The sequence below is a fragment of the Mesoplodon densirostris genome, chromosome 5, assembly GCF_025265405.1.
Source record: "Mesoplodon densirostris isolate mMesDen1 chromosome 5, mMesDen1 primary haplotype, whole genome shotgun sequence".
Lineage (NCBI taxonomy): Eukaryota > Metazoa > Chordata > Mammalia > Artiodactyla > Ziphiidae > Mesoplodon > Mesoplodon densirostris.
Window position 1 is genome coordinate 93901270 of NC_082665.1, and position 18435 is coordinate 93919704.

The following is an 18435-nucleotide window of genomic DNA, read 5'->3' on the forward strand; positions in this document are numbered from 1 at the left end:
CTAAGTTTACCATCTACATTTTAAAGGATTTCACAATTATTTTAATATAGACAAAGGCTTAATATTTTAATTTTACCCATTTTTGAAATGTAAAATACATGATTATAATAATACTCATACTACATATCTTACAATTTTAAAGTTTTAGCTAAAACATATGAGTCTCTGCAGGTAAAAGCATGAGTTCTCTTATACCTATGACAAATAAAATGTATTACTAATAAAGTGCCACTGGATTAGACAATGCCATTTCAACTATTTTCTTTTTGGAGAGGAGGACAAAAACAGTATAGAGCTAGTAATTTGCACTATACTTTGTAACAAGCACAAGAGTGCTTATTTATAGTAGATATTAACCACAATAAAGAATTCCTTTCAAGAATGATCACAACTATGACTTATGAGAAGCTGTATAGTCATTACTGAATAAAGTCTGTATCCAGAGTTTTTAAAATGTGCAATCTTGAACTAAGATAAACTTAAGTCTACCAATATCAAGACACAGTTTTAGGGACTTTATATAAATAAAGGAATCTCTCTTTCAATTGTAAAATAGGTTTCGACCTGTTTTAAAGAGACAGAAATAGTGGTGGATGGTAAAGTTTGGCAAGTGTGTTTTTAGAAGGTGAAAGCCTGATATGCATTGCTATAAGATGCATCTTTCATGTAAGGAAAACATGCTAATAAGATGTATACAGCACTTTTCAGGCACTTGACCTCACTTGGTAGTTACCTTGATGTTCAGATGGTTATTTAATGAAAAAACATTATATAGAACTTCAAGTCATGTTCCCACAGAACATCTGTGTTCCGTAAGCTAAATCCAAATGTTCCCTGCTAAAATCAAATAATGCCATATACCCAATTCAGAGAAAAAAATTTAATAAAGTTAATAGATTGAATTTTCTCAATTTTAAGATTTTCCACAATAAATTTTTCTTAAGCTTTTGTTGCCTATTACTTGTCTGAATGGTAGGGGAAAAAAAGGCTTGAAAACTATGAAATATTTTGCTTAGATTATATCAGAAAATTTTAAACTGTTGACAAGTTCAATATAATATACTGTTTATGGAAATATGCTTATAGTTCACACATTTTCTGCTTAAGAGCCATATTTTCTCATAATAAATTTGTTCCTAGTTCATATTACAGAATTCAATATGTAAACATTTTAATGTACCCAAAAAAGTACTATGAATTTTTGTTCTGTTGTCCCTAAATATGTTTGAGAATCACATCAAAGTTTGGCTCTAAAACTATCTTTGGGTTCCAGGCCAAAGGAATGCTTTCAGATATATCATCAAGGATAAGGGTCTAAGATAAGACTACCAAATTCTTTTCTAAAATGAAAAAAAATATGGCAAGATTCCAGTATAGATATTACTAATGTTCTCATTTTTTTCTTGAATATTTAGTATATGGTTTAAGTATGTTGATATTACGGAATTTTGTTTGTATGTATCACTCTATTATAATTTGGGAAAAATTTGCAATATACTTTCAGGCAGTTAGCTTTGAAATAATGAAACTTCAGCACTTAGCACAAACAGCCCTGAGAACAATGCATTCAAATTACGGTTCAACTAGAAATAATCTAATTGAGAAACTTTAAGGTACAAAAACAAATTCTGGAAAAGCTATAAATTAAAAAAAAAACAGTTACCAACATTTGAGGCACTACCAGACTACAGTACTTTTAAGAGTTGGAATGACGTTGTAAAAAGAACAAACATACAAAGCTATGTGTGCACATGCACACTCATTGTGCTATAATGAAAAGTTGTGTCCCCAAATTTTATAGCCTAAACATTTTATTGCAGCATCTCCTATTAAAGATTTCATGCTCTGGCTGCAGGAGAGTTCTGATAATTGTTATAAAGCATTGGTACAGAATTTTGTACCATAAATGGAATCGTATTCAAGAGCCTGGTTAGCAATAATTTCAAGTGACTGACAGCCCTTGGAGGGGAGCATGAAAGAAACATCATAATTATGTTTATGATGCAAATGCTAAGTCAAAGTAGCAATAATCTGATCTATTTCAGAGGGTATACAACTTTGTAGTGAATAAGGTAAAACAAAGTCTTCACAGTAGAAATAAAGTATGTTGTTCTAGAAAGAAACAAATATTCCACTTGTTACTAAAATATTGTGTATAAATTGGTGAAATGCCTACAAACAAAAAGGTATCACTGTATAATCTATCAGTGTGACAGTCTACATTCTATACATGGTAACTTTGACATTTAACATTTGCTACAATAAAGTACAACAAATACTAGGAATCAACTTTTAACATTTCTGATGTCAAAAAAGAATGAAGTCACTTCTGTTCTGTTAAAAAATATGTTTCCTGCTTCCTTTTAATACAATTTATAAAGCTTTTCTAAATGAAATATATTGTTCTAGCGAAACATGTACTGCCTTATGTGAAAATAAACAGTCCCATATCTTTAAAATCTATACTTATAATTAATTATATGACAGAAGAGTACTTATACTTCATTATAGTACTTAAAATGAAATATTTAAGCATAAATAGCTTTTGCCATTCAAGATATGAAGGTACAGATGCATTATTATAATTTATATACACTTACCTCACAATTGAAAATATATTTATGTGAAGTTTGACAAATTACGAAGAACAAGGGCATGCCAATCCAGAATTAATACTAAACCAGAACATTGGTGGTTAACTGGGGTCATATGAATGACCAGCAAGTAACACAGACTGATAACTTTTTGGAGTTCCTGTGGGTAACAATGCTAACCAGTCACAAGTAAGATACATATTACAGAGTACTAAAAAACTAGACCAGTATGTAGTAGATACTTAAATGGAATACTGGAAAGAATTTAGTCTAGTTACTAGCTGTGCTTTGGATGGGCAAAAACTAAAATGTTATACTAAAAATGATTAACTACAACCTCAATATTTCTTGTGCTTTAGAATTCCTCTTGCATTTCCTTAAAGTATCTTGCTTCTTCTCCAAATGGGTTTGCTGAGGCCAATACAAGATTTAAAAGTGTGTGCAAATTAAGTAACTAAAACTTTGGGATCTTTTGTTCCTAATGCTATTTCCAGTCACTGAATAGACCAGTTACAGCATCGTACATATTTTCCTCTAGATGATAGGTACAAAGGCCTTTTAAAAGTCAAAGTATGATGGGAGAGGTCTCATAATGAGTCTTAGAGAACGAAGTTATTACTGAAATGGTGATTTTGTTCTAAGTTTCACTGCAATATAATGACTGGTACTGAGTCAAAGGTCCTCACAAACCCTGTGACAATGCCTAGAATTCTGGAAGTATAAAGATATATAGTCCAAAAGACTAAACAGAAATGTAGCAGAATCACCTAAAATACTTTTTAAAATAATTGTTTATAGAATTCTTTCCTAGATATATTTTGCACCAGTAACTGAATTAAGTCACATGACAATCAGATAAAATACATATACTTCTTAAGTTAAATAATAATTATCACATAAAGTGACTTTTTTTCTATGATTCACTTTCATGTTAGAAAAAACATACATAAATTTAACAAATGTTCCAAATCAATTTAAAGTAAGAATTTCCAGTTTTGTCTAACAAATATTTTCATGTCAAAAAAGTCTACTCAAAAATGGCTGAAAAGGAGTGACTACTACAAATACCAACATTCATTCAACATAATTGATAAAAAGTACTGCATAGTATCCTGTAAAGCAGGTCACTCCTTTAAATAGAGAAAACAAGAGTTAAAGGCAAAAACACAAATGGAAACTTCCTATTTTTATGTTGAATACAAAGGCCACGAATAAAAACCTATAGCTTTAACCAACATCCTTTGCCACTGTCCTTTGTGTCTTCCTTACAATATGACTTGCTAACAATCACAAGACAGTTTAATGCCTCTGTCAACCATAAGAAAGTACTAAAATCACCATAATATAGGTTATATTAAGTGTACCAGCAATTTGGCAAAGAAGAGAATGACTGAGGTAATACAGGTGGGCTGCACATGGTTACTAAGATAACTGGCACTTTTTGATAACATGATTTTTGTTTAAGGATCTGTACTTGCCACACCCATGCTGAAACTCTGACAATTCCAATCCATAATCTACTTATTCTATGATATTAAGTTTGAAATTAATGCAGATTAATTCAACTTAAATGTACTGCTTCAATACCACTAGATGCTACATTGTTTGATTTAAAACCCTGGTTTATTTATCATTTAACTAAAATTTAGGAACGATTTGCTCAGACAAATCACATCTGCTGAAGCTATCTTGTCTGTTTCTTAGACTTACATACTGAACACCACAGGAAAGTTATAGGAAAGACATCTACAAAATTAAAAAAAAAAGAATTATACATCTTGATCATTTTTTAAAATTACGAATTGCCTGCAAAACTAACTCAGCACAATTTCAAAACAATTAAAAAAGAAATGAGGTTGCTTATGAACGCCATAGCTTTGGTGACAACTTAGAACTAAAGATCTTCAGTTGATCCAGACCTAAACATTTTGCTCATGCCTGATGTTCCCATTTATTTGCAGGGCTTTATGGCTACAGCACATTCTTCACTCATTGCACACATGACAGACACCTAGAAGGAAAAAAATGCAGGCAAAAATGTATTCAAAAGGCAATACATACATAAGATACAGTTAATTCATCATACATTGGATTTTGTGGATATTTTATACATATTGATTTTGTAAAGAGGTATTCCAAGACCAAATAATCTACTTTTTTTTACAGTTTTCTAAAGCTAAATTTCTCAAATTGTGGTTTTTAAGAAAACTTCCAGGGAAAAGGAGAATAAGAACTATAAATGTTTCAATACTTATTAGATGTTATACTTCTGAGAGTTATAACAAGATAAAGTAAGTCACCTTCACTTTTTAGTATTCCCATAACATCCTTTCTCATCCTTAAGAATAGTTCAGGCTGATCTTCAAAACAAATTCGGGGTTGACAGTGTCTATGTAGTAAAAAATGAACTCTGATACTTTCTTTGGTAATGGCCATGGTAAAAGGTATCATGGGAAAGCTGCCTAGTTCTAGAGATCATTTTCAACATTTCAGCAGTATTTAAAAGCTATATTTCATATATAGTATTTTATGCTAACTAGTTTAGGTCAAAGTTTTTATAAAATGATTTAAATAAACAATCTCTCCATAGGTCTTTACCTGTACATCTTCACCTGCATTATATTTTCCTTCTATTTCTTTGCCTAGTTCACCTTCTGGCAGCTTAAGATCCTCACGAACTTCACCAGTTTCTGTCAGCAGGGAAAGGTAACCATCTTGAATGCATATCAGCTATTGAAAGAAATTATATCATTTGCACTGATTAGATTACACCCACTCCTTTGTAATTTTTACATAAATTGCCAATTACATTAATTTGTATAAGTACACAGTAATACATTAATAAATTTTTGGTGTTTAAGAATGCTACACATACAAAAGCATAAAATAGGTATAGACAAAAAATATAAGTTCATTCCTTCCTGCACTCTCCCCTCCCGCAAATCTCTAGGTTATTAAACAGTTTAGGCTTTTTTATAGAGTATCCTGAAGTTATGTACACAATATATAGTTGCTTTAAAAAATAAATGAGATATTATAAGTATTTTTCAGCAAGTTGTTTTCACTTAATATGTCTTAGAAATCTTTCCGTTTTGGAAAATATGGACCTACCTTAGTCTCTCTAATCACTTCACAACTGCAGTTATACTGTAACTGATTTAACCATTTTTGTATTAATGGGCATAAAAGTTATTTTCAGTTTTTCACGATTACAAACAATGTGTTTTATAATTTGATTATGAACAAACTGAAGTGGAAAATTTTTGGTCTCCAGCTCACTGCTAACACCACTAGATTTTTTTAAAAAGAAAAACATTAGCTTGTTGATGACATTAATGAAACAAAACCAGTCATCAACCTAACCTGCAAAAAGGCACAGTATTGATATCATTGAATTTCTTTCATTACAGGTATGAGGAATCAGCCAGGCCACATTAATTTATTCTAAAAGCATGTACACCATCAGTGTGCCTAGAATTTTAAGTTTTTTTTTAATTGGGGTATTATTGCTTTACAATATTGTGTTAGTTTCTACTGTACAACAAAGTGGAGTTCCCTGTGCTATACAGCAGGTTCTCATTAGTTACCTATTTTATACATATTAATTAGTGTATATATGTCAATCCCAGTCTCCCAATTCATCCCACCCGCCCTTTCCCCACTTGGTGTCCGTACATTTGTTCTCTACATCTGTGTCTCTATTTCTGTCTTGCAAACAGGTTCATCTGTACCATTTTTCTAGATTCCACGTATATGCGTTAATATACGATATTTGGTTTTCTCTTTCTGACTTATTTCACTCTGTATGACAGTCTCTAGGTCCATCCACATCTCTACAAATGACCCAATTTCGTTCCTTTCTGCGGCTGAGCAATATTCCATTTTATATATGTACCACATCTTCTTCATCCATTCAACTGTCAATGGGCCTTTAGGTTGCTTCCATGACCTGGCTATTGTAAATAGGGCTGCAATGAACATTGGGATACATGTGTCTTTTTGAGTTATAGTTTTCTCTGGGTATATGCCCAGTAGTGGGATTGCAGGGTCATATGGTAATTCTATTTTTAGTTTTTTAAGGAACCTCCATACTGTTCTCCATAGTGGCTGTATCAATTTACACTCCCACCAACAGTGCAAGAGGGTTCCCTTTTCTCCACACCCTCTCTGGCATTTATTGTTTGTAGATTTTGTGATGATGGCCATTCTGACCGGTGTGAGGTGATACCTCACTGTAGTTTTGATTTGCTTTTCTCTAACAATTAGCGATGCTGAGCATCTTTTCATGTGCCTGTTGGCCATCTGTATGTCTTCTTTGGAGAAATGTCTATTTAGGCCTTCTGCCCATTTTCTGATTGCATTGTTTGTTTTTGTGATATTGAGCTGCATAAGCTGCTTGTATATTTTGGAGATTAATCCTTTGTCTGTTGATTCATTTACAGTTATTTTCTCCCAGTCTGGGAGTTGTCTTTTTGTCTTGTTTATGGTTTCCTTTGCTGTGCAGAAACTTTTAAGTTTCATTAGGTCCCATTTGTCTAACAGGTTTTATAAAAGGCAATCACCCAGCATACCAGATGCTACCATTGACATACACAAAAAGAGTTAAAGACATGGTCCCTGGTCCCCTTTAGCCACTATGACATAACACAGGTACCACAGAGGTAGAGTTTCAAAGCTCTCCTCTATGGCACTACCAACTCTGGCAATGGCTTTCCATAGAAACCCCACCTACCACCGGAGATTTCAGTTTTTGCACATGTCTACAATCTCAAAAACAAAAAACCATCCTACTAAGCCACCACAAACACTTTTTTTTTTTTTGCTGTACTCGGGCTTCTCACTGTCGCGGCCCCTCCCGTTGTGGAGCACAGGCTCCGGACACGCAGGCTCAGCGGCCATGGCTCACGGGCCCAGCCGCTCCGCGGCATGTGGGATCCTCCCGGACTGGGGCACGAACCCGTGTCCCCTGTATCAGCAGGCGGACTCCCAACCACTGCGCCACCAGGGAAGCCCCACAAACACTTTTAATTAATCTTTTGGTCACTCAAACATTTGTGAGGTAGTTGGCAGAAAAGCGGGAAGCAAGGAGGTTGAGACAGAAGTGTAATTTTTAAACAATTAACCACTGGCTCATCTTTTTTTATTTCAGCTCTTTTAACAATTCCCTGAAGTAGAACTTGTCAATTTCAAGAGTTAAAGGTTCCCACTCCACTAGTGACTGAACCACATAAACCAAATAATAATACTGATATTTTGGTATTTATATGGTATTTTATTTTTTTAAGGGAATAAATAAAATAAGCCATGGGATGAAATATAAAGCATTTCAAATACAAAAAGATACAGACATATTATAAAACATCTACTAAAATATATATTTATAAATATTAAACATTAAAATAAATTGCTATAAGAAATAAAATTTAAAATTTCAAAAATAAGCTAAGCTACAGAAAAGTAAAATTAAATAATAAAAATGAATTATTTGATCTTAAATAATTTATTTAAAAATTTTCAGATATTGAGAAAAGTTGCAAAAATAATGCAATGAAATCCTTTATCTTTTACCTAGATTGACTCTTTGTTAACATTTAACCACATGTGCTTTTTTTCCCCTCTCTGTATATATGGAATACATAAAATGCATACCATATACATTCTTATTCTTTTCTTATTTTTGCTGAACCATTTGAGAGTAAGTTTCAAACATCATGACTCTTCAGCAATAATATTTCAGTGTGTTTTTCCCAAGAACAAGGACATATTCTTACATAACCACAGTTTATTTTTCAAAATCAAGAAATTCAATATTGCTAACACATTATTCAATATATAGTCCATATTCAAATTTGCCAATTGTCCCAATATTGTCTTTGATAACAATTTTTCCCTTCCAACTCCAGGATCATGCCTTGTATTTATCTGGCTGTCAGGTCAGTTTAGTCTCTTAATTTGGAACAGTTCCTGACCCTCTGTGTTGCATGACATTGACATTTTTGACGAGCACAGGTTCACTGTATTATAGAATGTTGCTCAGTTTGAGTTTGTTTCCTAATGATTCAGCTAGTGCATTTTTGGAAGGATTAGTACATATATGTGTCCTCAGTATCACATCAAGAGGCAAATTATGTCACTATGTCCTATTACTGGTGATACTAACTTTGATCACCTGGTTAAGGTAGTATCTGCAAGATTTTTCCTCTCTCAAGGTACCACTTCCCCTTTTGTAATTTTCAATCTTGAAAAAAAAAAGCTAACAGTGTCATTTTTGTGTTTCAAGCGTATTTCTGTGCAACTTTTTCAATGTTCCCTCAAAGCCCTCTCTGATGCTGTAGAGTTGGAAGGAGAGGATGTTAAGAAAACAGTTATAAGTCAATTCTAAATATTTCCTTCTGATCCTTCACCTGTAAGCAATCTACTTATTTGATAACTTTGAGATGTTTATGAACAATTTTTTTTTGGTAGAGAGAGCAATCATTTTGCTAATAGCAAGCAAGGAGACAGGAGAGGGTAGAGTCAGAAAACTTGTAATAGAGGAGTCAGGCATGCAGTGGTGTAGCAAGCTGCTGAATGACATTTGAAATTATACCATACACCCAAAATACTAGTACCAGAATGTGGTATCTGTCATTTCCTACTAAAAGAATCCAATGTATGGTGCTATTTCTCTCCATAGGGCTCCTGGGAAAATGGATAATTCCAGGTCCACAGTAGGAAGTATACAAGATCAGAAAGCATGGTGCTATTAAAGACCACTAGGTCCATATCAAAGGGATTCAGGAGCTAACCAGAATAAGGTCTGGAATAAAGAAAGAACAATTTGAGAATCAATAATGATAATAACTACAATGGATTGAAACATAAATGTGTTTAAATGTGTTAAATGAGTTCACAGTGAAAAAAAAAATTTCACTGGTCATCTTCAGTAGATGCCAGGAAACCAACTAATTTTGAAAACTGGTACTTAAAGGGAAAGAATCAAATATTTATATTGGCTTTCCTATTATATACTGTACCACAGGGTAAACAAAAAAGCTGAAGGAAACTTCCTCTTATAGAAGTGTTCTGGCTTTTAAAGAAAAAAAAAAGTAACAGATTATTACTTTGTCTCCTTTAATAAATTAATGGATTGAGGCAATTTTTACATATCTAATAACAGCACAAAAAAAGAAACCATCAGGGGCTTCCCTCATCGCGCAGTGGTTAAGAATCTGCCTGCCAGTGCAGGGGACACGGGTTCAAGCCATGGTCCAGGAAGGTCCCACATGCCGCAGAGAAACTAAGCCCTTGCACCACAACTACTGAGACTGTGCTCTAGAGCCCACAAGCCACAACTACTGAGCCCACGTGCCACAACTACTGATGCCCGTGTGCCTAGAGCCTGTGCTCTTCAACAAGAGCAGCCACCACAATGAGAAGCCTGTGCACGGCAATGCAGAGTAGCCTCCGCTCACCACAACTAGAGAAAGCCCACACACAGCAACGAAGACTCAATGCAGCCAAAAATAAATTTTAAAAAATTTAAAAAAAAATGAAACCATCAGACTCATTTACTTGATGGTTGCACAGAATATCACCTATGGAGTAATTTTTGTTAAAGAAAAGAAGAAGAAAATAAAAATCTAAACTGGATATGATCAAGTCTGTACATCTAATTATCAATTTTCAGGAAATATGTGGGACAAAGGAAATGCAATTAGCAAAATACAGACTGTGCAAAAGTCTACCGCACAACTTATCTAGTTTCTTCATCAAAAATGGAGGGGAAGAGAGAGAGAGAGAGAGAGAAAGAAGGAAGGGAGGAAAGAGAGGGAAGAGAGACTCAAATGCATGTCTGAGAGAGGAGAACCTATAAAGTAGATTTAAGAGATACCTCAACCAATTTCAATGCGTGGACTTTTAGGTCCTGATTTAGAAAAACTGTAAAACAAAAACAGTAACTATCACATCTGAAAAAGCAAAACGCAAACAAAAAAAACAAAGACAATTAGGAAAATGTAGATATTGATTGGATATTTGAAGATATTAAGGAATTACTAATTTTGGGGGTGCCACAGTATGCTTTCTGTTTTTTACAGCCCATATCTTTTAAAAATGCATAGCAAAATATTTGCAAATGAAATGATATAATATCTGGGATTAGCTTCAAAATAACCAAGAGGTAGAGGGTACAGGAAATAAAAATAGATGGTGGGGTACAGATGATACAGGATTGGTTATGTACTGATAATTGTGGAAGATGGATGATGGGTACGTGAGGTTCATCATATTTTGAAAATGTCCACAATAAAAAGTAAAAGAGAAAAATGCTATGGTATATCAGAATTCTAGAAAGAGCACTGTAACCACTGAATAGTTGGGGGTACAGGGAGCTGAGGAAGCAAAGCATGAACTGAAAGGAAGGATATGGGGAGAGTAAGTGACTGCAGATTCTATCCATGATGTGGTCTGGTAAGAAAGAACATGAAAAAGGAGAATTATGGGGGAACGTTTTTGCTTGTATTTGTATTATTGGTATACAACAGAAGAAGGCTGGAGAAGGAATAGCATCATTACAGGTGGCTTAGCCCTAATTTATGAATTTAATTTTATTTCTCAATCTATTTCAAAACAGTCAGACTTTTAGGTAAGACCTCCTCCTTTCTCCTTCTTCCTTTTCCTCTTCCCGCAGCACTCTTAAACTACTTCTTTAGAGCTGCTGGTCCCTGGGGGGAACTGAATGTTTGATCATTGTTATCAGACAACACAAGGAAATAACACTATCATCAACTAGAGTGTTATCTGACACACCAAGCTATAAAGTTGGGTATGCACAGCAGCACTCCATCATCAAGCGGAAGCTGCATATGTGAGATCAACTTGAGCAGCTCCTGAAGACACCAACAAGTTGTATTAGACTTGGAAGCACCTTCTTCTGCAACATCCACAATTTCTCCCTCAACTTGTACCAATGACTTTTTGGGGAGTTCCCTATGACCACCTGACTGAAAAACAAAATTCAGAATGGTTTCTAGATGGTTATGCGTAGTCTGATGCAACTATTCAGAGGTGGCCCTGAAAGACAGTGGGGATGAGAACTTCATGTACTGGACTTGAAAGAAGAGAGAACCAAAGGTTTGGATTTACACTGATTATGGGCAAAGGCTATGAGTATGGATGGAAGGTCAACAAAACTGAAAGAAAAAGATGGGAAAATTGCTGACAATAAGGTCTGGGAAAGTGGTACGTGGAGGGACCTCTCCAAATAGTTAGAGAATGTGTCCATATAAATGCTTACCAAGGGGACATGCTACCGAGGAGGCAGACAATTAGGTGACAAGATGATTCTACCTGTGAATGTCATTTAGCTTCTTTTTTTTTTCTTTTTTTTTTTTTTTTGCGGTATGCGGGCCTCTCACTGTTGTGGCCTCTCCCGTTGCGGAGCACAGGCTCCGGACGCGCAGGCTCAGCGGCCATGGCTCACGGGCCCAGCCGCTCCGCGGCATATGGGATCCTCCCAGACCGGGGCACGAACCCGTATCCTCTGCATCGGCAGGCGGACTCTCAACCACTTGCGCCACCAGGGAGGCCCTCATTTAGCTTCTTTTTGTAGTCTTCCCAGTCCTTGTTCAATTGGCTCACGAACAATTGGCCATGGTGGCATGGGCTCAATGACACCGGTTTTCTCTCACCAAGGCTGATCTGACTACAGCCACTGCTGGTATCTCATAGCAAAGACCAATACAGAGTCCCTGATATGGCACCATTTCCCCGGGGGAAGAGCCAGCTACCTGGTACCATTGTACTCCCTGCCTCATGGAAGAGGCGGCAGTTTGTGCTCACTATAATAGGTCCTTTACTCCACATATAAACTTGCCTTTGCTGCCTTCAGTGCTTCTGCTAAAATCTCATCTGTGGATTTGTAAACTGTCACATTACTATCAGTATCATTTCTAGCTAAAAAACTCATTTGACAGGCAAAATAAAAAGACAACAGGACAATGCTCAGAGAATTCACTGGTCCATGTCCTCCATCATTCTAAGACAGTTTGCCTGTGTGCATCTGCCTACTGAAGACTCATCTTTGCCTCCTGCGGAATGACACTCTCTGGGCCTGGGTGCTGTTTTACAGGTTAAATATATTCCAATATATGGTACTATTTCTCCCATAGGTAGAATACACAGGTCTAGGAACCAAAGGTAGGAGACTCTTCTCACTATTACCCTTAATGATACTGTAGCAAAATATCTGTTTCTTGTCCCTGCAGTACTGGGATCGGCTGGTTTAGAGGTTTTCTACTCCAAAGAAAGACTGCTTTTACCAGGGAACACAAAGATTCCACAGAAGAGGTATAAATTATAAAAAGACTTTAGGCACAAGGAATTCATAGCGTCATTATTTTCTTTGTTGTCCTATTTTAGTTGCAACAACAAAATTCAACTCCACATCCAAAAGACATACCACTTATTTGAAGAATATACTAGGATTTAATATTCACTGTTTTGGCAATTCATCAATAATCCAAAGATGCACAATAATACACTTTAACATGTCCTGTAGTGATTAGTTTTCCTTCTGAAAAGTGGTCTTTAAATAACAGGTAAAACTTTAGCAAATGCAGAAAAGGCATTTAACTTGTGGTGTAGTGCACAGGAACACAGAACTTTCTAAAGAAATATGACTCAAGTGCGTACCAGAGTTTGAACAAGTGTTTCTATATTTAAGAGTCTGGGGATTCCCAAAGGTGTCTGGGTGTATTTGTATTTTACACCATCAGTGAGCCCCAGATAACCATAACTACTTTTGGGAGAAGTGATGGAAATTAGCAATTCCAATCCAAGCTACATCTTGGAATGGAATTCAGGAGACAATTTTCCTTTCATTCTGAACTTATGTTAAAATATGTAAAATTAAAATTGTAAATATTGATACATTTCTTTTCCTAAACAAAGACTTACTTTTTAATTATCATAATGAACAGATATATATATTTCACTTTAGCTGACTGTCAAACTGGCACTTGAAATACTGAATTCAGCAAATACAAAGGACTACATGTAGCTAAATAATAAGTAGAAATTTAATCAAGGCACTTGGAAAGGTGAGTGAAGACCACCATAGGACAATAAATATAACTGGAAAGGCTCATGGAACTAATTTTTTTTAATGAACAGAAATAAGTTATTCTATGGTGATTTGATAATGAAGGGATGTGATCACTGAGTGCTCACTCTGCAAGGCACTATTCTAAGAATTAACTAATTAAACCTCACAGTGATTCCATGAGGAGTTTATTATTCTTATCCTTATTTTATAAAGAAAGGCAGGTGAGAGATTAAATAACTTGCCAACCAAGGTCATACAGTTAGTAAGTGCCAAAGCAAGGATCTGGACCCAGACTGTTAGGCTTGAGTCATTCTCTTATCCGCTCTGGAACACAGACTACATACCAAAGGCTGGGACTACGGCAAGGCAAGTGAGGCACTCGTCTTGGGTGCAAAATTTAAGGTGGCGCACGCACGCACACACACACACACACACACACACCCCTCAGTGATCAGGTTAATGTAATATTTTTAAAAATTAGAATTAATGCATAAATTCTATAATGAACAAAATATCAGACAGGATCAGGCCCCTGTGTGGCTTGGCATTGTTTCTGGTACTGTCTTTATTTAAAATTTTGTGCTTGAGGCAAGGGCCTCACTCATCTCATACCCCTCATCCTAGTCCAGGTCCTGCTTTATCTCAAAATAAAACCCAAACCAAAATTTTCCTTGATGTTAAATCTTGAGCTCCAATCAATGACTGGCTAATTTGATCACTGTAGTAGTCATCTCAACTACTGATACCATCTTTCTGAAACACTCAAGGGCAAAAGCATTGTATATTGAATGAATATTAATGAATATTGAATATTCAAAGCATTCACACGTTAAGGATAAAAACAGAAATCTATCTTTGGCAAAAGAAAATTCTATGCTTAGCTTTAGTTGGCTGTACTATCTTTACCTCATTGAGTAATCATGTATGCATTTAACAAATGTTTATTGAGCATCCACTATATGCCATGTCTAAATTAGGTGCTCCAAGAATAATGGAATGATTAAGTGAAGTTTTTATACAGGAAAAGGGGAAGCAGAAAAAAAAAAAACTACTTTTTGGTACATATCTACTTATGAGGGAATTATGGAGTACATTTTCTCATTAATCTTCATATTACCCCTCCTTTGTAGATGAGAAGACTGAGGCTCAGAGAGGTTGCATAATTTGTTCAACATCACCCAGCTTGAAAGTGGCAGAACTAGATCAAAACTCAGATCTGCCTGACTTAAAAAAAATCTTGCTATTATTATACTAAGACAACTCAAATTTCTATGAAGACTCCAAAGCAACCTAGAAAACATTTGTAAGTGGGAAAATGAAAATATAAAACTGCTTACTAGATTAAAACTGTGCAAAAATATGTTTACATATGGACAAAAAGTAAAAGGAAATCATTGGATAATTGCAGTTAATGGTGACATTCTTTAAAAATTATACAACACAATATGAGGTATAGAAAGGAACAAGTTTAAATTGGGTAAAACGAATTCGAGTGTCACACTTGTATTTTTCACTATGTAAAATGAAAAGAGTTCTATATGCTTGTATGCTTGATAAAGAAATTGCAGACTTTCAAGAAAGACTTTAGTTATGATTAATCTGAGCTCCCACATTCTATGAGGTCAGCGGTTTGGTTGCCATCAATACTCCAAACAAGAAAACTCTATCATAAAACATGACTTATCCAAATGCATAATTGGAACTAAAACTTGCAGTTTATACCTATAATTTAACAAAAGATCACAGCATGGTCACTAAATACAAATAAAACAATTACGAAGTTTTTGTATTTTCTTCACCATATTCAGTGACCATACACTTTATCCTTTGTATTTATGGCTTTCAACTTATTTCCCTATTTAAGAATACCAAATTCTGACACACATTCACTAATACACACAAACTTGGTTGGTGGAACATGAATTCCAATAATTTCTTGAGAGTCTTAGGTCTGGTAAGGGAAAAGAAATACCTGGAAAGTATTTACAACAAAGAGAAATAATTTACAACAAAGAAGATAGTAATTTTACTAAACATTGGACTCACAATATAGAGTCACTTGATTTAAGAAATAATAAGTGTTCAAATTTTTTAAAATGCAATAATGTTAAAAAGTGGCAAACTAGCAGTCATCCTAGATAAGGTACAAGTGTTAAATAGCACTATTTATTTCTTCAATTTCTAAAATAAGTGGTACTTAACAATTGGTTAGAAAAACCTACAAAACTACTTGTGGGTTTTATTAAATTACAATGGACAGTAGAAAGTATTTGCGCCTTCGGGAAACAAGCAGCATTCTAAAGGAAATTAGTACTTACTTGATAATCATTTCTCTTAATATTTGGAACATCCATGTTGTGAGTAGAAGGGCAAATATCTTCATATTTTTTGCCCGTGAAAATATCAATTCCAACAAGGTGAACCTAACAGAGACGGGAGAACAGGAAACTGTTTAATCTTTGCCAAGATATCACTCATTACATACACAGATGCATAATACTAAAGCTGATTATGACAGATTCTTTCTCCTTCCAAGGTCATCTAATTTTACTTTCTTAAAAAAAAAAAATGTAGTGGTCATACAACTGAGAAGCAGTGAAAAACTAAACAGTATCATGACATATCCAGACCCAATATCATATAATCTAGTAATTCAATCATAAGAGTGATTAAGAAAAATGAATTTAGGTTCGTTAGAATGATGTTAGAACAGGTTTTCTCATTTGTAAACTGAATAGATTGTCTAAGTCACTAGGATTCAGGAAAGTTTCAGTTCCCAGTTAATGAAACATTATAAGGGCCCAAGAAGGAAATGTTACCTTTCAGTATTCAAATAGCTGATCACCCAGTAATTGTGGGAAGAAAAAAAAAAGTGTCATTATACACTTATAATTACAGAAACTGCATGTTCTGTAATGGAATACAAATGATCAAAATCCCAACACCAAGAAAGAGCTGGAAGGGCATTTACCTTCGCATGACCGTGCTTTCCAGTTTTGGAAGTTGACATCTCCACTATTTTGCATGGTCGTCCTTTGAGCACCACGAAGCCGTTTTTGCGCAGGGCCGAACACTGCATAGGGTAAGTGCTGGAAGCCCCAGCATCTCCAGTAGTGAAATCAATTTCGTCCGCCATGGTGGGCTGGGGAGATGGTTGCTTTTCTGAGGGTACTATGCAAAAAGTTTGTTTGCTTTTTAACAACTGGCATGCAGGCAGGGAAACGCCTCATTTCGGAGAGGTTACGAGCCACGCATCATGGATCTATTATTTTTGCATTTACAGAACACCCACCCAGAATAGTGGGGACTTTCTAACTCCGGCCTTACAAACTTTTCCATCCTTCGGTGGGGAGGTGGGAGGGAAGTCGCAGAAGAGCTCGTTGAGGCGGGGGGGATACCCGCCCAGGGCGCTCACCCGCGCTGGGGGCAGCAAATCCCGGCCCCCACCGTCCCACTGCAGGAGGAGCCGGTGACTTTCCCGCACCGCGCCGCGCCCCGGCCCTCCGCCGCCGCCCGGATCCTCACTGCGGGGGGCCCAGCCCAGGCCTCATGTCCCCACGAAGGATGGAGATAACAGGACCCGGCCAGCAGCACCTGGCCCTCGGGCAGCGGCAGCGCACTTCTCCCCCCAGCCCGCAGCGCCGTCACTTCGACCTCTCAGACGCCCCCTGTCCTGCCGGCATCCCCGGCCCGGCCCGGCGCCTCACGGGCCTGAGCCTTGGCGGGTCCCGCGCTCGCCTCGGTCCCCCTTCCATCCTTCCTCCTCTCCACGGTCGGGGCTCGGCTCCGGCCGCCTTCCCCGGCCCTGCCTCGCTCCGGTCGCAGCCCCACCACCTTTTCCCAGAGTCTTCACCTTTCAGCAGGGAAAGAGCGCCTTTCGCCTGCGTAACCGCGCCAGTCCCCCACAGCTGCGGCGGCGGCAGCAGTGGCGACCTCGGCAGTTCCAAGAGACGGGGCGGGGCCGCCACACTTCCCACACCCCGGCCTCCCCGCCCTTTCCCGCCCCCACATCAGCCCTACTTCCGGGATAGGTCCCGGCGCGTCATAGGCACCGCCCTCTCTCGCTACCATTGGCTACAAGGTTCCCGAGGCTCCTCCCAGTCACGTGAAGAGCGCCCTGGCAACCCCACGTGCCGCGGATTAGTGCACTTCCGGCGTGAAGAGCACTTTCTGGAGTTCGGTTGCTGAGGGTAAACTCGTCGGCAAGGAAGCTTGCTCCCTCAAACTTTTAGGTTCGTTACTGTTCGGGTCCCGGTCAAAGTTAACGGGAACCAAGCCACGCACTCGGTGGCCCTTGACGTCAGGCGCGTGGCGGTTGTCATGTGACGGCTGCCAGAACTCGCGAGGCATGGGCCTTCAACGGTTGTGCCTCGTGACTGTGGAGGGGACTTTGTGTTCCAAATGCTGGCCCAACTTGCAGCCCTACTTGGCGTTGAAAACCATGCTTCTTCCTTGAGGAAGAGCGCGAGTGCAGTATTTTATTACGTGGCTCCCACTGTGGGTTTTGCGGGGGACCCTAGCCACCCATGATGAGATTCCAGCAGCCACTGCCGCTGCCGCTCTGCCAGGATCAGCAGCGCTCTCGGGTGGGAACTCCTGAGACATCCGCGACCTAAAAAGCAGCGGTGAAATGACCTAACTCACTCCTCACATCAGAGGCTGTTACGGAGTTTTGGAGGCGAATGGGTGTCTGACTCCTACTGCATTGTCCAGCAGAAAGATGTTCTGCCAGACGCAGCTCTTCCTTCCTCCTGG

General features: G+C 37.4%; 1 protein-coding gene across 1 annotated transcript; it reads right to left on the reverse strand.

Annotated features, from left to right (window-relative positions):
- Positions 1 to 50: 50 nt before the first annotated feature.
- On the reverse strand, positions 51 to 17642 carry EIF5A2 (eukaryotic translation initiation factor 5A2). The gene is made up of 5 exons (XM_060099126.1): positions 17534 to 17642; positions 16652 to 16851; positions 15999 to 16103; positions 5193 to 5324; positions 51 to 4605 (listed from the first exon to the last, which is right to left on the reverse strand). Exons 2-5 carry the CDS (start codon positions 16814 to 16816, stop codon positions 4546 to 4548), a joined length of 462 nt encoding a protein of 153 aa, XP_059955109.1. The 5' UTR covers positions 16817 to 16851; positions 17534 to 17642; the 3' UTR covers positions 51 to 4545.
- Between the last annotated feature and the right edge of the window lie 793 nt (positions 17643 to 18435).